Source organism: Sparus aurata, chromosome 9 (genome assembly GCF_900880675.1).
Source record: "Sparus aurata chromosome 9, fSpaAur1.1, whole genome shotgun sequence".
Classification (NCBI taxonomy): domain Eukaryota; kingdom Metazoa; phylum Chordata; class Actinopteri; order Spariformes; family Sparidae; genus Sparus; species Sparus aurata.
The window spans coordinates 11,606,888-11,633,951 of NC_044195.1; the positions used below are offsets into that span (position 1 = coordinate 11,606,888).

The 27,064-nt window shown below is 41.3% G+C and overlaps 2 protein-coding genes across 3 annotated transcripts in view; one reads left to right on the plus strand and one right to left on the minus strand.

Moving 5' to 3' along the window:
• Window positions 1-3,277, plus strand: part of cerkl (CERK like autophagy regulator) — a 38,703-nt gene extending 35,426 nt beyond the window's left edge. For both annotated transcript variants that reach the window (XM_030428464.1, XM_030428467.1), the window contains exon 14: window positions 1,255-3,277. In XM_030428464.1, the coding sequence (XP_030284324.1) occupies window positions 1,255-1,333 (79 nt within the window). In that variant the 3' untranslated portion in view covers window positions 1,334-3,277. The remainder of the gene's footprint in view (window positions 1-1,254) is intronic.
• itga4 (integrin alpha 4) lies at window positions 2,077-25,413 on the minus strand. Its single transcript, XM_030428463.1, has 29 exons — window positions 24,978-25,413; window positions 23,563-23,757; window positions 22,309-22,427; window positions 21,430-21,530; window positions 20,599-20,731; window positions 20,387-20,454; window positions 19,942-20,074; window positions 18,215-18,300; window positions 17,929-17,991; window positions 17,707-17,847; window positions 16,552-16,660; window positions 15,524-15,618; window positions 15,265-15,355; window positions 15,110-15,155; window positions 14,611-14,765; window positions 13,836-13,990; window positions 13,546-13,698; window positions 11,511-11,587; window positions 10,117-10,258; window positions 9,565-9,666; window positions 8,745-8,821; window positions 8,321-8,410; window positions 7,943-8,030; window positions 7,205-7,312; window positions 6,674-6,799; window positions 6,002-6,127; window positions 5,713-5,811; window positions 5,326-5,445; window positions 2,077-5,160 (listed from the first exon to the last, which is right to left on the minus strand). Exons 2-29 carry the CDS (start codon window positions 23,742-23,744, stop codon window positions 5,056-5,058), a joined length of 3,090 nt encoding a protein of 1,029 aa, XP_030284323.1. The 5' UTR covers window positions 23,745-23,757; window positions 24,978-25,413; the 3' UTR covers window positions 2,077-5,055.
• Between the last annotated feature and the right edge of the window lie 1,651 nt (window positions 25,414-27,064).

Below are 27,064 nucleotides of genomic sequence, written 5' to 3' on the forward strand. Positions count from 1 at the left end.
TTCATTACACTGCATGAAACAGGGTAGCATTAGCTGCAACTAATGATTAATTTTATTATTGTTAAACTGCAGTCTACAGTTAGATAAACATACATTACTGTATATTATATTAAAGTGCAATTAAGGTCTCCCCTCTTGAAAAGGATCAATTCGCCCAAATAACAAGAGAAAATAACAGTGTCACTTCCCTCTAGTGCTATCTGTCCGAGCAGGGCCGACTCTAGCCATTTTAGGGCTCGAGGCAAGATTAGGTTTAACTGTAACATTCAGGAATTATACAAATAACAAAAATAGTACAAATAATAATATAACAGAGACCATAAAAATAATTTTCTGGACTTGCATGCGTCAGAGTCAGAGAGTGGTGTAGATGGCAGATCAGAAGGCCCTTCTCCAGCAGCTGTTGGAGGCTTCTGTGAAAAAAAATGTCCTGAGAGCATCTGGACAGTTATAGAGTAGATTAGCCCGATTTTTACTGCACAAGCAAAAACATGTAGCTGCAGCGGACAGGGAAGGACACGGAGCCCCTCCAGCATGTTGCTCTAGGCGACCACTTATATGGCCTATGCCAAGAGCCGACCCGTGTCCCAGTGGATTGTTTTGTTTACTTTTTGCCTCAAGATGTCTGACTCTGAGGTTTCACTCATCTGTGCACTTATTAGCACTACTCAGCCCGTGGAAAAGTTGTATAATGCCCTCTTTTTTTCACACAAATCACTGAATATAGAAATGATTCATCAAAATCGATTAAATGGAAACATTAGTGCTTTTTATTCAGGAAACCCACAGTTTTCACGCCTGTTAGTATTTGTTTTACAGGGCAGACCTGCCACATCCAATATGGCGGTGACGTGGACGTACGATCCAGCGAGTCAATTCAGCATCAACTTATATATATCTATGGTCACAACCCCCAGGAAATGAAATGGTGCACTGTTAATTTAGTTCATTCTGTTTGACAACATTTGAAAAGTCAAAAAAAGCTGCACAATTATATTATTTTATCTCAATTTAGGTTAGACGAGGGCTAAACTAGAAGTTAGCTGGCTCAGCTCACCACAGTGTGGGAGTATAGGCTGCACGGTGCGATCCGATATTTGTGCGTTCTGGGTGAACTGGCCCTTTACCTGGTACAGAATTTTACATTCAATCTCCTGATGCTGCATTATATTTAACATCAGGCAGACAAACTCTAGCTATATACTTCACCCATAACTTTGTGTGCATGTGTGTTTGTGCGCGTGGTGCATTCAGGGTCCATCCACGGCTCATCACTCTGTACGGAGAGGAGGTGGATGAGGCGGAGATGACCGTCTCCTGCAGCTGCATATGAATCCAACTGAGGGAGCTGCTGTGTTCGGACCAAGACACGTTGCCATAGTGACCTGTCCCCTCTAGATCATTATGGTTTCCATAGCAATGTGAACTAATGAAGAACTTTCATTTAAAGTAGCAACAACCGTGGCAGAGCTTTGCATTTTTGAGGCCATTTGATATAGCTTTAATAACCAGAAGGTGCTTTGTAAGCTACATTTAACTCCAATCTGCCTGTGCTTTATGAACTGAGCTAACTGATGAAGATGAATGTCTTATATTCAAATAATGTTTACATTTTACTATATTTTAATTACAAGCGTCTCTCAGATGAACTGAACTTTTATCTCAAATGTGTTGCCTACCTTTTCCATTTTGCTTCATCTGGTCCAGTCTCTGGTCTCTCTGTATTTAGTTTGTGAAAATACAAACATGTGAGCTAAAAACAGTTGAATGAACCCAACACTGTGAGAAAAGGGAGAACAAATTTAGTGCGTCCTCAGTGTATTGATTATTGTTTGAATAGTGTTTGTGTGTTGGTGAGCAGCTTTCTGTACAGACAACAATTGCTGCAATACAAGTAGAACCAGACCAGAGGAGCCCAATGTGTCCAAAGACTGTAAAAGTTGAATTTTTTATGTGCTGTTTTTACTTAATATGGCTGTTTATATTTAGAAGCTCTTTCCAGCCTGTCTCTTCAGATAATGCAGATCTTTAGATTAACTCATGTGGTCTTTATGAGAAAGAAACAAGTACAGGTTGTTGTTTAAATACAAAATCCTTCATTTTAATGGAACATTGTTGATAAAAGCAGTGAGACTCCAGTGCAGAACAACTTCACATAAACAAAAACAACAAACTAACTTATTAAAACATAAAAAAAAAAACATCTCTCTGTGTGATGTGCATTTGTACTGAATACATAAACAAAAGGGAGGGTAGCAGCTGTCTTAAATGTCCGCATGTATAGGGTACAGACCATTAAAACAACACTTTTGAATATTTAAAACATCTTATATAATCTTTTTTTAAATGCTTATTTTCAAGTAGTCTTCCATCATTCAACCCTGTGGCTCAATTATTTTTTCGACTCTGTTCCACAGCCAACAAGATGCATCTTTAACTGAGCTTTCACTTTGAATAGCTCGGTTCAAATCTCTGACACTCAAGCTTTTTACAAACCAAATTGTCAACAAAGAATCTGTCTCAAATAGAGTCAGCTGTCTTTTCTACTTTATTTATATCTGTGTTGTACGGCATCTTTGAGTGGAGAGGTGCTCTATCAGTAGAAAGCTGTCTTATTACTGTAGAACTCCCACAGGAGTCTATTCACAGGGGCAGGTCATGTTTCTTACCAAGTTGACGAAAATTTGAATTGATGTCTAAAAAACAAAAAGACATTCAAGCCTCACTTGACATCACGTGATATTTGTCCCTGCGAGGACAGTGGAAATGAAGCTCTCTTTTGGCAGTCATGCCAGACTGTATATTATTTCAAAGTTTCCCTGCACACTTTAAAACATGTCCATGTGCTGTTCTTCCTCACAGGAGTGGCTAACAGCTGCACAGCAGAATTCACAAGCGGACAGCACATGAAAAACTGAGTAGGTGTGACGTCAGATCCAGTCACAGATAGCGGCACAGCAAAATCCATCCGCACATCTTCGTAATATTTAGTTCCAGAGGCTCTGTGACAGAGTCTGTACTGTCTACGGTCTACCATTATCAAGGAAGTTCTTATCCTTCAAATGTGTCCTCGATGACACGCCAACGACACAGGACAGGACAGCAACAGCCCTTTAATGTGAATCACTTTACTCAGTGGTGTGTGCTGTTGCAACGACATAATTATTGTATGATTTGTAAAATAGATTTGGTATAACCGTAAACAGCAATGACAGCATCGACAGCGACTCTGGTATTCATGTTGATTTGCAAAATAAAAAATATCACGTGTGTAGAATCTGAATCTTAAAAACTGTATTTTCTCCACAAGCCAAAACGCTTTCCTTCTCGTCCTTTTCCTATTTCCCAAGTGCATCGTTGCTCATTTAGGAATAACATATAGCTAGAGTCCTACAGCTGTACAGTCCCAGTTATTATTATCAGTCCAATAATTTCACCTTGAGCCTGAAAAAGACGTCAGACCGAAGCTGCATTCATCAGTCACCAGGTGCTTCTTCTTTTAAACGGTTGCTGTTTTTGAAAAAATGTTCTCAACATTTTACATAAGATGCAGTGGGCTGGGAGGATGTGCCGTCTCTTCAAAATTGCACCTGAGTTAGCGAGGATTTTCCATTTGGTATATACTGTACAATTCCTCCTTCCTCGTGTCTCTACCGCTCGCCTCCAGCTGGGAAAGTTAAGATGCGAGTGAGGGCTGTGAGGAGCCACGTTAGCCAAGTGGAAAGCATACGGCTAGTTGGAGAACAACCAGTGTGCAAACCCCCAGCACACAGTCACAACGGCTCTCCAAGCATCTTTGTATTTTTGTTATTTGGAGTTTACTGCCCCCCAGCCTTTTGTTGTCAGGATTGTACATCCTTCATGTCAATAGAGGAATTCAGACGCAAAGTTAACAGAGAGAATTCGAGCTTTCAGCTCACAGTCAGTTACTGTCTCTGGTGGTTCGCTACTGAGACAGAAGACGTATTTGTACCACTGACTACTGTCTCACAACTCTCTAAAAACCTTCCTTCTTTTGCAATTTTTAACTCTGACAGTGTGAAGACAGCTTGCTGTCGGACAAATTCGCATTTGTAAGTTTAGTTCAACGCAAAACATTTGCTTCATCCCGATGAGCAAATGTATGCAAGTCCATTGAAGCTGATTGTGCCAAGAAATGCTAGTGTGACTGGGCCTTCGGAGGGACAAAAATCTCAAAATAACAAAACAGATACAGAAACAACAGATATGATGTTCACTAAAACACCCGTGCTGATTGTTGCCAGCATCGGCCTGCATCGACCCACAGAGGACTCCCTGTATCAGCACACCCCAGCAGACAACACTCGATTTCCATGTCTGGAAATCCCCTGGTGTGTGCTTCGGACATCAATGCTACACAGTCACTGAGTCACCAGTGCATAAAGTGTTTGGTCAGCAGGTAAACAGAAACATAAAAAGATGATGTACACAGAGAGTTATGAGCCAATCAGAGTTCAGGTTTCCATCCCCTGAGATCAAAGGTTACCAGAAAGTCACTTCCTTTGGTGTATTTCCTCTTAAAGGAGTCAAGACGGAGGTCACCTGTAACAGTGTCACACGTGATGCAACAGCCCAGGCAGCCCTGAAGACTTTTCATTTGTCCAGGTTTGTTTGTTTGTTCAGGTTCACTTTCGTTTTTAATTAATCCTTCGCCCATTCATCCGTTGCTGCGGTCTTTATGAAGTCTTTCAAATTGTCTGTATTTGTGAAGGCACATCAGGCTAAATAGTATAAGAAGCAGGAAGACTCAGGTGTGCTCGGGGGCGTTCACTTGAGACATTTTATCACACACTCAGGTGTGACAGGTCTGTCTTGCTGAGTTGTTACGAGTGTGGCTTCAGATCATCTGAACCAGTCCGGGTGGATTTCATTGGCTGATGACTTTCGACTGATTTGGACAAATCATACACAGTAATCCATCCATCCATCCATCCATCAGCTCGTATGTCTCATTGAAAACTGCTGCACAGTCACGATGTGAACTTAATCCTATGGTCAGAGGTCAGAGGTCATGGCCAGAGGCGACAGGCGAGGTTAGGAAGTGCTCTCTCTTTTGTCGAGCTTAGGAACGTAGTCCCAGCTGTCTCTCTTGAACTCCTCTTCCTCCTTCTTCTGGAACTCCCTCTTAAAGAAACCAGCCTGAGGACACAAGTCGACATACCATTAAGTTAATGTTTCTGCTACATACGTTATATTGGCAGGCAGGCAGGCAGCATTTACAAGTGTATTCTTCAACAGTAAGATATCATCAAATCAAAGATGTTTGTTTACGACAGGTGTTCGTGTTATTAAATGAATATTTACCTTCCACAGACACCAGATGAGAGCAGCCAGGATCAGCAGACCCAAAACTAAACTGACAACGATGATGAAGACCTTCACTATTGCTGAGGGTTTCTGGGTAAAAAGAGCTTCCACCACAACCTGGAAATGTGTGACATGCAGTATATGAATTATGAGCAACACCTAGAATACACAGTAGATTAGAGTTTGATTAGTCTGTTAACATTCAGCAACTACAAGCGGTGTTGATGATGCACTACTGTGAGCTGTACTGTAGGTCACTTCGAATTTCGCGAACACAAGTAGAAACTCCAGGGTGAACCTTTGATGAGCTCATTCCAGATTTGGTCTGGTGTGACTCTACAGTGTTGTTCGTTCTTGGGTGTGACTGGTGGTGAAGTGTTTTACCTGTGCTACAGGTTGTCCATGGATGAGGATGGTGTGAGGATCTTCCCTTGGATTTGACAGCATCGCAGTACTCTCCATCCTCATGATACCATGACGACCCTGACACAGAGACGCAGACAGACATCAGTAAGGCAGCATGGGTATTACTTTACCCAAACGCCATCAGAGCATTTAGATTAATCATTGAGATTGCTTGTAATTACTGTATATGAACAACTTCTGGAGATGTGAATAAATATGAATGAAAACATGTATCCATGTGTGTGTGTGTGTGTGTGTGTGTGTTTACCGGAGCCTGCAGTAGTACAGCAGGGTTCAGTTTGATCTCCAGCTGGATACTGGCCTCTCTCCCCACCTCCAGGTTACCGAGATGACACACCAGCCGCTCACACAGCTCATCACCTTGGCCACAAAACTGCACGCACACACAGGAAAAAGATGGAAGATCATTCATTGTAGGTCAGTGTGTAGTCGAAGTGCTGGCAAGACTTAAATTCTCAACAACTATTAGATAAATTGGCACAAAATGTTTTTCATGGGCACCGAATGTTGTCTTCTAATGGCTAAACATCTTTTGCCTTTTCCTTCAACATGAATTTGGCATGTGGTTTGGAGTAAAATATCACAATAACTGGATGGATTGCTATGGAATTTGATTCATAAATTATATCAGTCTGTCCTCAGGCTAAACTGTCATAACTCCTCCAGCACTATTATAAAGTGGAACTTGTTCATTTGTCCAACACTTATTGGTTGATATATCAACAAAATATCAACAAAACGGATGAAATTACCATCAGCCATCACTGATATTTGTGTTTAGTGCTAATTAGCAAAGGTTAACATGGTAAACATTATACTATAATATTATTGACATGTTGGCAGTGACATTGTGAGATAACTAGTACGATGACATTAAACTCTGGCTCAAAGCACCACTGTAAGTACTGTAAGTGTATACCATTCTGCGGGTGGAGGTGGAGGAGAAGAAGAAGATGAGCTGTTTGATGAAGGAAGCTTCAGGGACATCACAGTCGTCAATGACTGAAACAGTCGTGTCACTCTTTGAACACAGACCGTGAGACGACTGCAAAGAGAAACAAAGAAACGGTACATTAAATATTTAATACACACTGTTGATGCTACTGCGGATGTTTGTAACGTACCCTGGTTATGATTACCACAACAAACGCGACCATCACCACAACCACCTCTACACTTCTACTGCTACTTCATATTTCAGTTCAACCTCAGCTCCTACCGTTCCTCAGTCAGCATTTACCAAACAACAAAGTGAAAAGATTTTTAGAATTATTGTTCAATTAGGTGATTATTTAAAGCTTAATTAGAGGTATTCAGGGTGTCTCATCACACAATGTTTTTTGCTGGTTGCTTGTCCCACCTCATCTTCACCTATCTCACCTCCAGCCCTCTTTACCCAAATTGGTTACACTACTGCTAGCACTACTGCTGTTACTAGTATTGGACATACCTGCAAGTCGACCACCTTCAGCAGTCTGTGTTTGTAAGGTGTGAGGATCTTTGGTAGAGTAATGTCAACCACAGTATTAAGAGACCTGCTGGGACCAGAGTTTAACACCTGCGGACAGACAAAACAACAGATGTTTATAAGATGAGAATATAGTTTTTGGCACCTGGATTCACCACTTAATGGCCATTGATAGATGCTGGGTTTCTGTTCACGCTGCCACCAGAAGCAATGACGTGAGTTTACAAAGACTGCAGAAGCACTTTTAGTTGTCCTCGGAAATAAGAGCCTAGCCAGCCTGTTTAAGGCAGCTACAGATAACTGCTGAACTATAACTGGGTGTACAGTATGGGAGTGGAAATGTGAGTTCAGACGGACAAACAGACTGCTGGGCTGTTTGTGGATATTTGCCGCAAATGTACTGTGAACACAATATCCAGACAGGAATATGCTACCACTAGTCGGTCACAGTAGCTCTCAAAGCTTCTTTATGTATTTGCAATTGGCCATTTAGAGCCATCACTAACGCTGTTATTAACACCGTGACATGTATGATACCTTTAATGTGAAGCACTTTATCATCTCTGTTTAGAAAAATGCCATAGCAATAAATCTTTATATACATTACTGTTGCGCCTTGTATCTTTTCATTGACTTGTATGTGATTGGTCTGCACCCAGAATTCATTTTGTGTTCTGTCTAACACCTCTGAAGGAACTTCTGTACCGGACTGATGTTTACCTTGTACGTGTAGTTGAATCTTTCAGAGTAGCAGTCAACTGGAGTCAAGTCTTCATCTCCAAACACAAATGATGTGGGAGTCACAAACCTGCAGGCAGACAGACAGACAGACAGACAGACAGACAGCTGGTGGTTATTTACCAGGGAGCTACAGGCGCTTACATGGTAACAATGTTGTCTATCTTGTTGCACTTCGCTTTGACTTTAGCTTTCGAAGACTGTCACAGTAAAGCACACTCCATCCAAGTATCTAACTTAGTATATATACTGTGTAGATAGATGGACACAAATACACTCACCTTTGAAGTTAGTCTAGCTGGTATAGTTTCACCTCATAAAAATTAGCTTTGAAAGTAATACCAAGATATGCAGACTCACCCGTGGACATTGACGTTAACTCCATACTTGAGAGGAAGAAGAAGGCTGATGGAGTTGTCATTGAGATACTCCTCCCTCTCATAGTTATCACTGAAGACAGAAATAGATTTCATGCATTGAGAAATATTTAACCTGCAAATATCTCATCTTGAACTCGCAGATGGATTGAATCATTGCAAAGCCAGAACACTAATCTTAAAGTTATTGTTAAGCTTTAACTGGTTCAATATTCAGACCACTTTGCTTTATTTTGTGGCTTTGTAGGTTTGTACTTTCTATTAATCAAATAATGTATTGTACAAATAGTTTTTTTTGCTCATAAACTCTTTAATCCTGATACAACAAAAATGTTGCACTGAAAATTGAAATTGTAATTGTAGAGGACTTTCTTCTCTGGAGGTGACAGTAGGGGGTGGGTCCTTACCTGCTGGTGGTGACGTGAATGATGATGTCACCAGGTGTGCTGTTCTGACTCACGTCCAAGAGGAAGCTAATATTCAACTACAAGAAATACGAAATAAATGAGTGACTTCAGATAGTTATCAGTTTCCTTATACATCAGTTATGAAGACTGATTGCTGCTGAATGATCTGTTTGATTTTTTTTCCTCCTCTTTACAGTTTCAACCCTTTCTGTAGACAATTTTGGATCTTTATTCCTTTTTTTTTTTCATCTTTATTGAATTGTGTTCAATTGTGCATATTTAACAATAACCTTTTACATGTTGAAAGAAATTCCATCTTAACACTGATGCTGATGATCTTTTTCAGAGAGGAACTCACATTTCAACATTCCATTTCACAACATTTCCTTTAAAAGCAATTGAGACGGAGAAAATACAGCAATAAATCTGCTGACGAGACAAATGCAGGAGTAAAAGACAGACTGGAACTTGTCTTGGATCTCTGGATTTCAAACATTTATGGTTCAAATACCAGGAATCCTAATGGTTTTGGTGATCACCTGACTTTTCCTCTCGCACCACCAAGAGTGTCTCTCATATGGCACTACCATCAAATCAAAATCAATTAGTTTATCCAATAATTTGGTTTATGACCATATACTGTACCTGCACCTGTACCTGTACCTGTACCTGTACCTGCGTAACTTATGACATTCCCATCTGCATCACCTGTACTGTGTTTTGTGCTAATTCGCCAATTTTACCATTCTAACACACTGAAATAAGATTGCACCTACAATAAACATAATCTAATAGTAGTGTTTGATTGACTGAAGCTTACCTGGGCGTTGGCGGTGAGGAGGAGGCTGGTGACACCGCAGTCAACTCCCACCATTGTGCTATTGACGTCCTGCGTGAGATCACAACTGACCACGTTGTCTTGCTGCACACACAGACACACAGTTTGTCGCTGTTACTTTGTCGAATGAGTTATTGTTGAAGTTGTTCTGATGCTATTTAGGGCCTTGTGCTGGATTCAGATTGCCTTCAAACAGATGAGGGATTCACAGGACATAATGCAGCATGTAATGCAGTTAACATTATCTCATTGCTATCAGCCTTGCTGTTCAGGGTTCAATCTCTTACAGCCGCAAAGCTGGATAAAGTTACTGCAAATGCTAACCCAACATTTACTGCTTCATGTTAAAAGCTTTCAGTTGGTGAAACACATGGTGGCGATCTTGGTAATTTTTTTAATGGCAGATCACTTTTCACCATGTCAGGTAAATTTAGAAAACTCAGGAGAAATGAAAGAGAGGGAAAAATTAACAACAACTTTAAAACCAACCAGCCATTGCATAAAAGCTGCCCAATCAAAATGATGTTAACTCACATTCTGCAGTACTTTAATGTACTGGATGTTGCTGGGGAAACGCAGTGTCAGTCGCGGCAAGAAGGCGTCGTCTCCAGAGTTCAATAACAAGGTTTTCAACATGATGGTCTGTCCAGAGCCAAGAGCAAAGTATTCCTGCTGACTGATAACCAACAAGAACATTGATATTACAATCACAATTACTATTAAGACTATCACAAACGACAACAACAAACACTACTGCTGGGCAATAGCAATGATGTTAACGCCACAGAAACATTACGCTGACATGCTGTTAAAAAGTTACACTGCATAATGAGTATCTGTAACCAGTCATGTAAGAATGTTTTGGGAGGAGGGATTCCACTTCTAAAAAATAAGCACTTCAAAATGGGCTAAATTACCAAAATGAATGAACAACACATGATTGTTAGAGTGACCGGAGAGATGAGCGCTCCATTAAAAGAAACTTTTGTTGTCAGCAGAGAGGTGACAGCTCAACAGATATGACAACTTAAAACATATAGATCTATTATGGACAGTGGAGATCCATTACTGTCGTTATGCAATTGTGAATTGTAATCATATTGTATCAGAAGGGAATTAAACGACCTCCCTGGCTATCAACGTCACACTGCGAGTTTCATATGACAAGGGGAAGCATTTTTTATTCATTTTTCTGTAAAATGCAAACTTCCTGTTGGCAGTTCCTCCAATTCTTGGTCCTTTTTTCGGATTCTGAATCTACTCTAATGGAATTCAAGTTCAACGAAAATATTGACTGTAAGAAAGAATAGGTTTAGATATTAAAATACGCTGAGCAGGTCAATGCCATTTTCATGTTTGTATGTTAAATATCAAGTTGCTGCTAGGACATAGTTAGCTTAGCTTTGCATTCAAAACAGGGGGCTAGCCAGCTGTTTGCCTGGCTCTGTCCATACTTTAAAAATACATCCACCAGCACCTCCAACACTTAATAATCAATAAGAAATGTAAAAAGTACGGTTTACGTTCTTAAGTCAATGAGAGTTAAGGCCGTGAGAGCATAACAACAGCATGGTCCAGCTCAAACCAAGATCAAAGCCCTGCTGCCGACTGATGTTCTAAATAAATCCTCCTCAATTTGCCAGCAGCTAATTAGGATCATGTGTTGGCCTCATGTTGTAGTTTTTAGAGGGAACTGAAAGGCTAGTCTTGGGTTGTCTCGTACATGCTGCAAAACACAACACAAAAGGACTCATCATTACTATGACCTGTGTGTGACTTAAATGTTAAAACTGGATAAATAAAATACAACAGGCGCTGATCTTGGTGAAGTCAAAGCTGATGTTTCTTTCTTCCTCTATCTTGTTCCATGTGATAGCTCTGAGTGTGTAGGTGTGTGGGTGCATGTGTAGGTGTGTGTGTGCTCTTACTGTGGTAGCACTAGTTCAGCCGACAGCTGCATGTTGGTCGAACAGTTCACCAGAGAACAGGATCGAGCAAACCAAGTCTGACAGAGTTAAAGAGGCACAGAGTTAATTGATGACATCAGTAACAATAATGATAATAATGATGAATGGAGCAATGGACGTTACAGATGACTAATGTGACCTCTGACCCCTGTCTCAAAGATGACGACTAATGTCCTGTTGACTCACTCCAGCTGTAAATTCCTACATGTTAACTCTTCCTGGTCTGTTTTTGGAGTCAGTCTGGGACATGGTGTAAGAACAGGAGGAGCTGACTGATGTTCATTAATGTGCTGCAGATGATGTGTTGCAGCCGTAAACACATCTGGATTAGCAGGAAGTCATTATGAGTGTGTGTGGCGGCGCTTACATCAGATTAATTGTTTCCCTCCCTTGAAGACAGATAAGTTTTGTGATGAACAGGCAGATCTGACTTTGAGGCTGCTCCAACAGGAAACTGATGGGTTAGGTTTTCAGGTTTTTTTTTCAACAGTAAACTTGACACATTCCAACCGCAGCACAGCACACAGAGAGGTAGTAGAGGCAGAAGTACACTGTGAATGTAATATAGGTGAATCTCAAAGTTCCATGTAAACCACTATTCATTTCTAGTGAATTAGGCTAATTTAATTCAGTACATGGTGCTCCTATTAAAGGTCAATATTTAATGAAGGAGTTACTATACAATACTCTGGGCAGTTAAGAGTTCAACAACTTCAAATTTGCTGAATTTCCACCTGAATCATACTGACCAGCCTATAATTTGTTAGATAGAGAACAAATTATTAAGTGTTAGTTGCTAGATGAAATACTAGCTTTGAGACTTAGCTTCAAGGTCTTTTTATTAAGTATATGGCTAAGAAAGTAGTAGTTACTAATTGCTATTTGCCAATAATAAACTTCACTCCAGACTCTACTCCTTGCCCAAAAATCCTGTGCAGAACAAGGCAGCAAGAGTTTTCTTCTTTCTTAACTTGTTTTCCAACTCCCACGACCTGATGGTACTACAGTAACTCCTTTCCACAGCTACAATGTAATTACACAGTTAGGCCACTATGAAAGCTTCAAAACCCGGTGCTCTTCCTGGGGGTTCGACTCTAGCTGGTACCTGTGCCGTGTTCCGATATCCATACTTCCTGTACTTACTAGTGAGTACTTAGGGTGTTCCGATATCGGTCGCGGCGAAAAGAAGTGTACCTAACCCGGATGTTGCCCTCATAACGGCAAAAATGCTGAGTGTGCAACGATGTACACTTTATGCGCTCAACGGCCGCCATCTTGTCTACGTAGCGGAAGAAGCGGAGCCAGGCAGAGGTGCTCAGCTCGAAAATTTTTAAATGGCTACCGAGACGACAGCGCCTGCAGCGTAGCCATACTGCAGGATTGTAGGATTTTAATTGTTAAAAAGTAAAGTCATAGATGTCTTTTGTCCACTGTTCAAAGCGGGATGTTTTGGGCGGGTGATGAGCCGCGGCGGCTGTCGCGATCGTAATTTCCGGTAAGGGCACCACGGAGTATTAGATTTGGAACAACACTCACCTGCTGAAATCTGCGTACTTAGTAAGTGCGGATAGTGTACTACGTTTAAGTGTACTCATGGAAGTATGAATATCGGAACACAGTCCTGGTTGGTGTTAGCATTGCTACCTTTTAGCACTAACTGGTAGGCTAGCTGTTGCTTGATGGCACTTACCAGAACCTGATGGCAATAATAACTGGTTCCTACAAGCTGTTAGCACTAGTCAGCACAACACTCGCTCCTACCTAGTTGGTGTTAGCACTAGCTGGTACCTCGTTGTTGTCGGCCCAAGTCAGTATTTAACTGGTGTTGGAGCTCGTTGATACCTTGTTGGTTGCTAGAACATTGTTGATGTTAGCACTGGTACCTAGGTGATGTTATCACTAGCCCGTACCTACTTGCTTTTAGTGCCAGCTAGTAAGTGGTTGTTGTTAAAACTAGTTGGCAACTAGGTGGTGTAACCGATGGACTGTACTGTACCTGGTTGGTAATAGTGTTCTGGTGTCCTGCACTCTGCTGCAGAATGGGTTTCAATGGGGGGAAGGTTTTGGATGAGGCTCTTTGGTTGTGTGATTCTCTGTGACTATAGGAAACCTCAAACTGGACTGGAGTAAAAATGTCCCTCACATCTTTCTGTAAGAGGATGACACGGATACACAGGAGGAATAAACATTGTCAGCATCACTACAGCAAATCCAATTGCTTAGTAATAAGTCATTACACTCTTATTAAACTTAATCACTGTTTGTTTTTGTGCATGAGTGTGTTACCCTTTGGTAGGCCACATGTGTTGTACAAGCGAGCTGGCCGTGTCGTGTTCTCAAACGCCCCCTTGTGCTATTGGATGACCCGTTACCGTGGAAATAGAAACGATGAGGGAAGGATGGCTTGTGGAGGAGGTCAGCGGTCAAATTATAGTGAAGGTCTGAGGAGGAGAAGAGAGGCACAATCCTAAATATCAGTAGATAAGTTCCACACTCATTTAACTGACTACCCATAGCTTTGCAACCAAAACTGGGCACAGCAGGCAACATGTGGCTGCACTGTCCTGTTCTTATAATGGTAGGACTATCTTGCTTTAGTCTTCAATACAACAACCATTTGTTTTTATCGCTTTTCTGTCTACATAGGTCATCATCTGGTGAGGATGCTGATATTTTTCCTGGTCTATGTGAGCTTAACCTCAGTCTTTAAGCACAAAATCATCTATGTAGCCCCAAAGTGCATATTTTAACCATGGAGGAAACATTGGCTGGCTAGCTACAATCTAACAGTGACAGTTGTCATTTCAAGTCCAAGGCCACCACTGAGAAGCAGCTTTTGTCAAAATGAAGGACCCATTGTTTCAATATATAATACTATATCTACAACTGTTAATGTTCTTATCTGCATATGTGCTGGAATTACAAAGCTGAACACACAATTAACGCAAGTAAGAAAGGGTCGCAGCACTTAGAGAGTGGTCAGTTGGGTCAGACCAATAGCAGGCTGGGTCTAAAATCAGGAAAAAATAGCATTATGTACACAACAATCAGTTTACAGTACCTATAGGTCCTTTGAAATGTCTGGACTTGACACTGAAGCAGACAGTGACATTGAAGCAGACAGTTGGATTTTTGTGGTCTCGACACAGCGCCATCTGCGGGTCAATCTGCTCAGGCAAAGCCAGAGACGCCTTCACCTGAATCACTGGTCGGGTCCTACACAAAGGACACATTCAGAAACTGTTACAGCATGCTGACTGGACTGAAATGTCAAGCAATCAAACAGTCATATGATTCCCTCTTGCCAATTTCTATGTCTGAATTTAAGACAGAAGATGTAATTTATTATTTACGATCGTAATCTGCTTTTAGAAAATCTTATTCCTCAAAACAACAATTTGCAACCAAAGTATTTTCTGCAGATGTTTAGAAAATTTTAGACAACTTTTATATGACCCTATTGTGGCACTTCCTGATTTACCTGTGGTATAATTTTACCTCCAAATCAGCTAAAATTGAGGAAGCTGCATGGCAGTATTCTAGGTCCAGCGTGGTTTTACCTGAGAACAACAGCAGAGTCCGAGAGGAATGCACCAACAGCCACATCTGCAGAGACAGAGAGAGTTCAACCTGGTTTCAAGCAGATCAGATGAGAGCAGAAATGAACAAAATGGCAACACGTTTTTTTGTATACGGTTGTGCCAGTTCAGGTTACCCATGTAGCCGTTATGATCTATGTCAATGCCAGAGCTCAGCGACTGTCCGAACATCCTGAGGTCTCGACCCAGCGTGGATCCAGTTATCCTCTGAAGACACACACACACACACCATGTTGGATATCACAGAACAAACCTGCATGTACCTCCTGTCCAATGTTTACGCTGCCATACATAATCCAATGTATCTAAGTATCATGAAAAGTGATCGCACCATAAAATGAACAATATTCTGCACTATGTGCACCAGTGTAGTACCTGAGACGGAGTTGGTGAGATGCCATCCCTCCTGCCATTGTAAATGTAAACAGCTCCTTTAAGGTCGTCTTCCTGTGGGGCACCAACTGCCACATCTACACACACACACACACACACACAGAGGTTTATATGATGGTTATTGTGAGGACATTTGCTGCCTCCGTTGACTAACCTTTCAGCCTAACCTCAACCTTTAACCTACAAATTGGTTTCCTTCCTTGGACAGAGCCTGGTTTATGTAGTATTTTTTTTCTGCTAAAATTTTTAGAGACTTGAAACTTGCTGTAAATCATAAATTGATTAATCAATCATTATTTAAGGGGTGTAAAGGGTCTGTAGGAGAACATGTATGACCTCAGTAGTCTCGGATGAGGCTCTGTAGGAACATGTTCAGCGGGATGAAAGTATTCAGGCCCAGTACATAAACATGAGAAAATACCAGCATGGTCCTTTAATATTTAACCTGAGTCTTTGAAGATGCAAAGGGTCTGAACGTCACACACACGCACACACACACACACAGCCTTTTATGTAGCCGTGACTGATTAGAAGGCAGGTTCGGTAACAGAGCAGCAACAGTTTGTCATTACAGTTTTAATGAACTTAATGACACCCTCCACCCTTCTCTCACACACACACACACACACACACACACACATACACACAGATGGTGAGGGGTCTGCATGTGTGAGGGCGTTGTGTTAAAGTGATGTGTACTCTTATCAGGAAGTGGCAGTTACTGTTGTTCTTGTCGTAGAAGGTGGTGTGTGGGTTTAGCCCCCTTGGTAAAATGTGTGTTTTTGGCTTTGTGGGGTAGCAGTCATCAAAGTATTGTAATATTAGTAGAATTGAAGGCTAATGTGTGCTGCAGAAGATCTGGGGAGAAAGCAACAGAGCAACATTTAGTGCTCTTTAATTACTGCTAATTAAGCTATTAGTAGCAGTAATGTCAGTAGTACCGCACATACTTGAAATGGTTTCACAAGAATAAAAGCTGATAGGTCAGGCCGTGAAGGTGTGGTCATTACCAGGGTAACCGTCATCGTCCAGGTCTCCCAGGTCAGCGATGGTCTCTCCAAACCGGGCGGCGTAGGCGTCGCTGCCACTCAGCTGAAACTCTGCCTCCAATAGATTTGCCTAAGACGGAGTCAATTTGTGAAGAAACAGGCAAAACATATTGTGTCCCACAAGGTTTTCTTCACAGAAGACAGGTTGTTAAGTCTCCGCAGGAAAAGCAGAGGTGTGATAATAAAAAAACATGATAATTGAATTTAATTTAGCAGCTTTAATTGCAGGGATCTGAAACAGCTAAAAAAGAAAAAGAAAAAGAAAAGTCATAAAAGTCAGTATTCATACTAAAAACCCTTTAATTTAGAGTGTGTTGTTGTTGAACATTTTTGTCCTGGAATAGTTTTAAAACAAAAGTAGAGCAGACTTTTCAGAAAATCTGCAAACAAAAATGTGACACACTATACATTTCAATCCACCACCGTTGTGCAAATATTAAGAGTTAGGTGAATCAAGATAAACAGTTGGTGCCACTGATCTTGCACTCAGGTGTAGACTGTGAATAGTCAGGTGCCAAGAAACAATCATAGAAGAAGAAAATGCAACAAGGTGAGCGTCAAGTAAATGTGATGGAAATGGCATTTATTTTAGTCAATGAGGGAATCAGTAGCTTTTAGTAGTGTAGCTTCCCTCACTCAGCACATTACTTCCTTATAAAAGATTGTTCAGAACTGTGAAAAGCATAATATAACTGTCAGACAGAAGTGACTGTTGAGATGTTAATCTGTTAACTAGTATGAACCCTGATGCCCTCACTGATAATGTACTGAAGTGCACTTTCGTACATTGTCATCAGATCTCCTTACTTAAAAAAATTAAGGAGCCCCATGGTCAGTTAAAACAAGCCTCAAACTGAACTGATTGAAAAGTAGAAAATCAGCTAACTGACTCATAACTCACATCTCTAGAGCAGATGCTTTGCTCACAGCTGGGAGAAATTAAAATAATTGGGAAACAACTCAGACTCCAGAAATAGTACACTGTGACAATTAGTACATAGAACTGCAGGATATTAGCACATAGTACTGAATTACGTTGAACCGACAGATCCCAACTAAATAAATTCTGTTATGTGCTCATACAGTCTGTGTGTTTAAGTGTTTATGTCGGCTCACCTGCCCCTGGTTGATGTACACATGGACTCTTCCCTCCTCCCTTGCGATGCCCGTCGCCATAGGAGCGCCGACCAGCAGATCTGACAGACCATCAGCGTTCAGATCCACCGCGCACACACTCGAGCCGAAGTAAGACCCCAGCTACACAAACACACACACAAGCGAAGCGTTCAGTTTTCCACTGTTGTGAATGGAGGATGCTCATGCTAAGAGGCTTCTTACCTCTTTTCCAGATACTTCGGAGACAACCTGCAGCATGCTTTTGTCTACAGTGAAGATAAAGACCTGCACATCAAAGAGACACACACACACTAACCTCAGCCATAGCAATGACAAATCCCAACACAACATGTGAGCAAAAAATCGATAACAACATTACTTGTATCACAAATCTCAAAGTCTTCACACTGATATCAAGAGGAAGTGAGGATGAGACTAATTAGTGTTGCAAAAATGTATCTAGCTGGTCCAAACACAAACACCATCGCACTGCACAGGTAGGTCCTACCTTGCCCTTCTGGTTGTATTGCGGAGCTCCACCCACCACCTCCATAGAAGCAGGACTCTGGAAGTGACCTGCTCCGACGGAGTAACCTGCAGGAGCCACATATTCAGATATTTGCAGCGTGAAATGTAAGAAAGAAGATATATTCAAGTACTGGAATTTAGTATACTTCTGAGGTTCCTGTACTTTGCAAGACTATTTCCATTTATACAACTTTATACTTCTTCTACTTACTTTATACAACACATCTGTAAAGATTGAACCAGTGAGTCCCAAACTCTTTTTGAATTGTGACCTCTTACAAAAAGCGACGCATGACTTGCTCCATTAAACAGACATTTCTCCGCTAAACTTTGGCATGGTTCCCTTAAAATATTTGATTTCGGACCAAATTTAAAGACCAAGTCATCCAATATCAGATATATACTGAGGAATACAAAAAAGTCCACACAATAAATAGAAATCTAGCTGCACTTTTTTTTAGGGGATGTTTCAGGGACTTTGTTACTTTTGGACAAAGCCAGGCTCGCTGTTTACATTTGTGCTAAGTAAGGCTAACATGCTGCTTAATGTAGCTTCAAACAAAAGGAGAGTGGTTTCAGTCTTCTTACGAGATTCTTTGCAAGAAAGTGAAGAGGGTATTTACAAAAATGGAGAACTGACTTGCACAGTGTCACCAAAAAGGGTTAAGACTTGGTTATGCATATGTCGTGGTTATGGTTGAAACAAATGTCAGTCTACGCCAGAGACAAGTGTGTGTGGGGAGGTGTGGGTGTGAGAGAAAGCCACACAAACACAACCACAGCTTTCAAATGTGCTCAGATCAAACCTTAGTCCCTGAGTTCAGCCATTACTTCCTGCCGATTTATGTTGATCAGTGAGTACAGTACACTCTCTCACACACACACACACACACACACACACACACACACACACACACACACACACACACACACACACACACACACACAGAGTCCTTACTGAAGACAAAGCTTCTACTTCAATCATAACTGACATTTTACAGTCTTTGCTGGTTTTATTGTCTGTTCCTTAGCTGTGTCTATTCTGACACGGTGAGAACACATTGAAAGTGTGTTCTTCTGGCAGAATTAGATCACAGAAACACCTTCATCTAAGCAACATCACACCTTTCAGCTCTGCATCCTGTACAGCACAAATAACTGAGAAGTGATGGTGTTCTCTGAACTAGGTACATCTGAAAAGTAACAAATGTTTTCGTCCTTCTGCAGTAAACTAATTTCTTGGTCATGTACTGTAAGCACTGAACATAGATTTTTACTAAATTTACCAAGTTAAGTTGAAGACTTTTTGATACCAAATAAAATGCAATTTAAAACCTGTTTCAGAATCACATTAGCCAAAGAAAGACACTACATTGAAAAACCAGTGTGGACTGTATGGCCGAAATTATTAGTGCTCATGGTTCAGTGTGACATGGAGCATCTCCTGCTGGGATGCTGACAGTGCTGTCATAGCAGGGTCAGTTCAAGACATACTAGAGGCCAGATTAGGATTTGTTGACCCCAAATTGCAGCTTTTCTCATCAGTTAACCATCGCATGGTGTCAGTTGGATTTTTCTTTTCACAAAAAAGCAGGACTCTGACTTGGATAAAGAAGACCGACCAGGGACCATGGAAAAACCTGTTGTATATTAGTAGCAGTAGCAGCAGTTTTATTAGTGCTGGAACAGAAACGGTGTATCACTTACCGAGGTAGCTTCCAAAGCTGACAGCTCCAGTTTCATCATCCAGGTACACAGACATCCCTCCACTGGACGTGTTAAACACCAGAACTGAACCCGTCCAATAAGATGTCCCTGGAGCCCCCATGATGATCAAATCCTGAGAGAGACAGGCAGATATCAGAGTCTGTATGACATAATGTGAACTACATCTCACCAATGAAGCTCTTTAATGAAGCAACATTTGATGCTTTAAAGTACATTTTTAACATTGATTTTTATACAAGAAGATAACAGTGTTTGTTCTTTATCTTACAATGTCAGTATTTTCTAATGCATTTTGTCACCATGAGGAGGAACAAGAAAAGTACATCATACAAAAGACAGGAGTGATGGATCACATCCAGTCTGCCGGTGGAAATAGTGAATACAAACAGGATTTTAAGAAGATTGTTGCCTGTGTGTTACTGACCTCTGTCAGGAAGTTGGAAATACCAGCCTGACAGGACCCATAATCCTCACCAAACTTCCTCTGGTGGTCTGAAAGAGACAGACATGTTGAAAGGTCAAGGTGAACTTACAACACACCAGAAGTAAAAACTCAAAAGTTTGCCTCCTACAGCCAAACAGCTGCTGCTTTCTCACACACGCATTGTGTGTGTGTGTGTGTGTGTGTGTGTTTACCTCTGTAGCAGGGGATGATGGGTTGGGCATGTGTTAGGTCATTGCCGTAGCGATAACAGACTCCGTTCGGAAGCTTGTGATTCTGACTGTCTTTCTTAGAGTAGAAGACGTTCTTCCAGCGGTGAGCACATGCCTGAATACACACAAACACACAGACACACACACATGAATGCACGCACGCACGTACACACACACACACACACACACAAACAACATGTGACATGGTCTCATTACTGACAATAACACATTAGCAGCACAGTGTTGTTATTCCCATGACCCTAGCCACTGTGACAGGGACTCTGTGAGTGCGTGTGTGTGTAACATTATCAGCCCTGCTATGTATTTATTTTAAACCTCAAGTATTCCTGTTGGCACTCTTCCCCTCAGTGTGTAACAGAGATGATCACAGTTGGTGCTATAAATAGTTTTGCTCAATCCCTAAATTTAAAGCCCCTTTCATTCGAGGAAATCTTTAACATCTACAGTATCTGTTCACAGAATGCGCTGTTCAATCATAGTACTTTGTTACGTGCATGTTTCATAACGGCTTCCTTCATACATGACAGGACCAATATGGTTAGGGCTTTATATATCTTGTGTCACTGCCAGAGAACAGCAAACAGTACATCATCATTCACTTTGGACTTGAGCTGTGTTGAAATCTTACAGAAATGGTAATATTGGTCCCAACATCATCAACCATCATCACCATAAACAGGGATGAAGAAACACAAGCAGCCCAGGCTGACCAATCACAGGTTATCTGCAGTCCCTCCGTCACCCTGATGTGATGTGTTAAATGTCAGAGAAGAGTGAAAGTGTGTGCGTTACCAGGATGTGTCCTCCATTGTCTCCAGGTTGTCTGGACAGACTGACTCCCAGCCACTGGTGATTGCTGTCTGCTTCACACGTCTTCCCACAGCTCAGCACATCTGCACACACATACACACGCAAATTAATTCAACAGCTTACACTGTTTCACACATGCAGCCGACAACAGCACTGCATACATTAAGAAAAGGAAGTTGGTGGTGTTGATGTTTTGTTGTATTCTGTATGATCCAAGGAGTCCAGTCTGAGTTTGAAAGCTTATTAGATACCACAAGACAGCACTGGAAACTGCAGGAACAGTCATTGCATCCTCTCTCTCCATTCTTGTGAAGTAAAAGGTAAAAATACAAACTACAGGATTGTCTCCACATGTTATATGCACATATTTGATTGGCTAATCCAGTGGTCAGACAATGTTGCCCTATAGTTGAGCACACAGGATTAACTTTTTCTGGAGCCTCTGTTGCCGCAATCCAGTGGAAATGGAGGATGCTGTGTTTGATAACACATCATGCAGATGTCAGCCCAAATGCAGCTTTATTGACATTGCACAGAAGAAGGCCATGCAGCTGCACGTCCCACTTTGAAAATAGTGCCCTGATTTTCCATCAGGATTTTGTACCTTTGACTTAACGTACACCAACTTCCATGAAAGTTTGAGGCTACAGGACAGTGGATGTTCTGTTGGTTAATGTTTGCGGGAGACCAGAACAAAAGTATAACGTAGTTTATTATGTCAGTTAGCTGCTATGTAGGATTGGTATGCCTTAGATAATACTGCTCATTTATTTCTCTGTCTAGCACAAACCATGTGTGGTTGTACATTTGGTGCGAGGAGAAAGGACTCATCAACAAACACACAGACAATCACAAACACACCTGAATGCATGTGCTGGCAGCGGCGGTGCTCAGCAGTGATCTCACAGCGGAAGACAGCTCCTGGTGACCGAACCGACGGAATGGAGGATGAGTTCGCTACTGGAGCTCCAACCACCAACCTGCAGGGGAGAGAGACAGTTAGACAGGATCTGTCTTTGTCTCATCAGTGTCTGAATGGCATCTGTGTGTGAAGCCTCAAAGAGCTTCTCTCTTTGACAAGGACTGGCTAATTAGCATTCGTAAACATACACATACACATGTGACTACACAGTTTTACTGTGAAGACGGTAGCTAACAGTATTACTATAATAATTACATTAATCTGAAGTTATTGATTGCTGCAGCTCTAAAGGGACAGGGGTCATTTATTTTAACCATTTAAAGGTCATAAATTCACAACTGAGGAGATTCAGCATCAACTTTAATAACACCCATAGTGCTTTGAAAGGTAGTTCCTCCATTTGTAAGCTCATCACTCGCAAATCATTGCAAGAACATAAGACACTGAAAGCTAAGCATTAGTTGGAAGTTCATATAAGTTGTTGTTTGTGCAGCATGACTGTGTAGCTTTATGGACAGCTTCCATCACCACACTAGAAAACAGTGTATACCTAAAAAATCAAAAAGGTGAGTAAGGACCAATCAAAGGTAGAGGATCAACAGCCAATTAATAGAGGATCAATGGCAGATCACTCAAGGGTCAATAGTGGGACCAGTACCAGGCCAGTATAGGGAAAACAAACATATCAACAGAGGGTCAATTGAAGACCAATAGAAGATTAAGAAAAGATCAATGAAACATAAATAATACATCAAAATAGAAAGATTACAAGATCAATAGAGGATCAAAAGCAGATCACTTAAAGATTAATTGTCGATCGATGCTGGATCGATGAATGCTGAGTGGTACAGTATATCGACAATCAATTGTAGGTCAGAACAGTTTCAACAGAGGATCAACAGCCGATCATTAGTAGATCAATAAATAATAATAGCTGATCACCACAGCCTCAATAGAGAATAGGTAGATATTTTGTGGGGATATATGCCTTGATCAATATTACCCTGATAGACAATTAATAATAGATCAATAGATGATCCAAATCTGATAAATTTAGAATCAACATAAGAGAAAGAGGGGTTCGTTGGAAGCTAAATAGCAGATTGACAGAAGCAGAACACAGTATTAATAGGGATCAGTCAAAAAGAAAATAAATCATGGATCAATATCAGATGAACAAAATAGATCCAGACCAGTTGTGAGATCCATGGCGATGCAGCAGGACTGAGTATCCAAACATGGAGGAGGAGGGGCCGCTGAACTCCATACTGTGGTCCTGATCCAGATTGTATCCTGCTGCACAGTGGACCAGGACCAGGAGCTGAACCAAGATCAGGGTGCTGCGCGCACACTGACCGCCCGCCGGGGGACGCATGATGTAGGCCAAACTACAGGACATCAAAGAGACTCATATCAACAATCTATTACAATCAATAATTATGAGATCAGAACAAACTTTCTATTTGGAGAAACCACAAAAACCATCAGCAGTTGATTTTGTAAAAGTGTCCAAATTCTGCACTTACATAACTTTATTTAACATTCTTGTGGAGATCATAAAATTCCCAGACACCAAATGTTTTAGTTCTATGGAGAAGCTGGAGAAAAGACTTAACGAAGTCTTACAAATACAAAAAAAGTAAGTATTTAATTGAATCGTATATCCATAAAAAATTTAAACTCATGACTAAAGGTTGCCCAGACGGACAGTGATGTGACGTTTTCAATTTTAATCTATTCAAGGGATTCACTAATAGCTTCATTGCCCACATATACTTGAGAAGATTGATACCATGTGTGTACATCAAATGTGAGAAGATGGTTCGCTTAGCTTAGCTTAGCATAAAAACTGAAACAGGAGGTAGCAGCAAGCCCGGCTGTAAGGTAACAAAACCCACCGGTCTGCCACATTACCTCCAGCAAATACTGAATTGTTGTAACATTCGGTGGATTTTGTTAGGAGATAACCTGACTAGCCGATTCCCCTGCTAATACTTTTTTATGCTAAGCTAAGCTAAAATAGATGATGACTGACACATAAAGTGGTATCAACTTTCTTGTCCACAGTTTAAACCAGACTTCTGAACATCTCAGACTTCGACATGAAATCAGGAACAGTTGGAAGAACAAATCTTGCCCCGGGCACCCAAACTTCTGGGTCCAGCCCTGTCACTGAACTCTTCTTAGGGACAGCCTGTTTCTGATCAGTGAAGTTTGATTTGAGGGAATTACTCGAATCTGAACATTTTCAACGTTAGGTTCTGTTCTGTTCAAGGCAGCTTCAGGATCTGAGGATGTTTCAGTCATGGACAGGAGCTGGGCTCAAACTAACAACTGGGCTCGGTCAGTCTAGTTGATACTGTCACTTAGATTACACTAATAAATGAACGGTTCCGTTTTTCTAAATAACGATAACAAACATTATTCATTCTGACCAACAGTCAATACATTCAAACACGTTTTGTTTAAGAGCGTCGCACAGAAGAGACAGAAAATGTTTGTTTCTATGTCAAAAAACTTTTCTTCACCAGCTCTGTCGGTTATCAATGTTCTGTCAAACCGAACTTAGAGCTCTACGTTAGCTGACGAGGAGGAGAAGCTACTGTACCGCTCAGACAGCAGATATCCCGGGTCAGAGTGCGGGTCCAGTCGGAACCGGGTAGATGTTGAATCAGTACTGGGTAGATAAGATCTCAGAGCCGCGGTCTGTTCCCGGGGTGTCCGGTGTGTCCGTCTGGTTCTCGGTGTGACTCGCTCGTGAAACCTCCTGTTGCTCCTCAGTCCCGTTAACCGTCTCGTGCGTGAACCGTTCGTCGGGCAGCGCACGCGGGTCCGTGTTCCTGTGACAGGAAGGTGACCTGAGACCTAAAAACACTAAGTGACAGGAACTGAGGAGAGGATGAGAGCTGAAACTGAAGTTCATGTGAGTTTGAGATGAAGTCAATGAAACTGAGAGCTGAGCGCGCGGGGAGCCTCCTTCAGTGCGAACGTGTGTGTGTGTGTGTGTGTCGGTGTGTTCGTGTGCGCTTGCATGTACTCGTGCGCGTGTGTGTAACGGTGTTTCCTCTCCACCCCCTCAATGTCCGCTTAAACTAGGCGGGCGGTGGTGTGCACGCGGCTGTGTGTGTGTGTGTGTGTGTGTGTGTGTGTGTGTTCGGGGTGTTTCCTCCTCAGTTATCACCACTGTGTGAATGGAGTGAGTGGGGCTGTAATCTGATTTTTGTGTCTGAAGGCTGAAACATACAAACGGGCCCATAAGTGCTGCCAACAAGTTTGAAGTATTTCTTTCGTGGACGTACTTTACTTCCCTGTAATTCAGAGGGACATATTGGTTTGTTTGGACTTAGCTAATATAATTTTTTGCTTCGCAATTTAAGACAGAATACAAAGTATTCCAAACAAGCAATTATGAAGAATTATAGGTTAAGATAAGACTTCCTTCCTGGGGGAAATTCACAAGCTACCCGTCAGTAAACCGTCTAAACTAGGCTAGTTCAAATCAGAACACTTTCACCAGCAAATTCCAACAATGTACACACAATGCATTAATAATATAGTTCAGAAATATAACCTATATTCATTCTGATTAGGGCAATTCTGATAATAATAATAATAAGTACCTTATTTTTATTTCGGTAGGTTATTTTGCCGCAAGTACCAAGACTACTACAGCACTTTTGTACATTTACTTTTAAAGATTTACTTGTGGAGAGGTATTTCAACACTGTGGTGTAGCTACTTTCGCCTAAAACATCTCGGTAAAAGATCTGAGTACCACTTCCACTACTGATGGACCTAAAATGTAAAGGTGACATGAGCCGACACTGTTTAAAAGTGTTTAGGAGAGGGCTGTATTTTCAGTATTGGAGTGTAACCACAGTAACATGTATAGCTGTCATGTGGTTGGTAATAATGATAAGCAGAAGTGAAAATTTGACCACTGTAAAGTAAAATTAGGACGACTCAGAGCAGCATTGCCTGGAAAAGCGGAGGACATGATGTTGCAAAAAAAAAACTTCATCTAGCAAAATAGCTGAACGTCGAAGCCAGATTGCAGACTCAAAACAACACCATGACAAAGCAAGATGAGGGATAAAACAGAAATTACTACCTTGTTGTATACATTCACTACTCTTCTCTAATAGGCACTCAGTTATAGATCATTATCATCATCACTTTGTGTCAATACTGAAATCTGTACAATCTGTAAAAGAAGGATTGAGGATTATTAAAGTCATTACTAGGCTTGTGCATCGTCTGAGAACCATAAATATCTTATATAAAAAAATATCTTTTTTGTTGCCAAACCGTTAAGTAGATCTTGAGATATAGCACATAATACTAAGTACAAACTTTGTCCTGCTGGTGGTGTGAATGAAAAGCCAAAGGATCACCAAGTCATTAGGCTTCATCTTATAGGAACGATGAATATCTGGAACAAAAACTTGTGACAATTAATATGTTGCTGAGATATTTACTTTGACCAAAGTGGTGGAATGACAGGTCGACAGACTGACTTTCAAACTCCTCGACACCTCTCTGCTGGCACGTGGAAACATGACACCTGGGTCATGTTTCCACATGCCAGTAAAATTATGAGATATACTAAAGGAAGCTTGAAAACACCATCGTGCACGAATGCAGCCCAAGGACTGAATATGGTTCACCCTCACGGAGATGCAGGCATGGCCATTG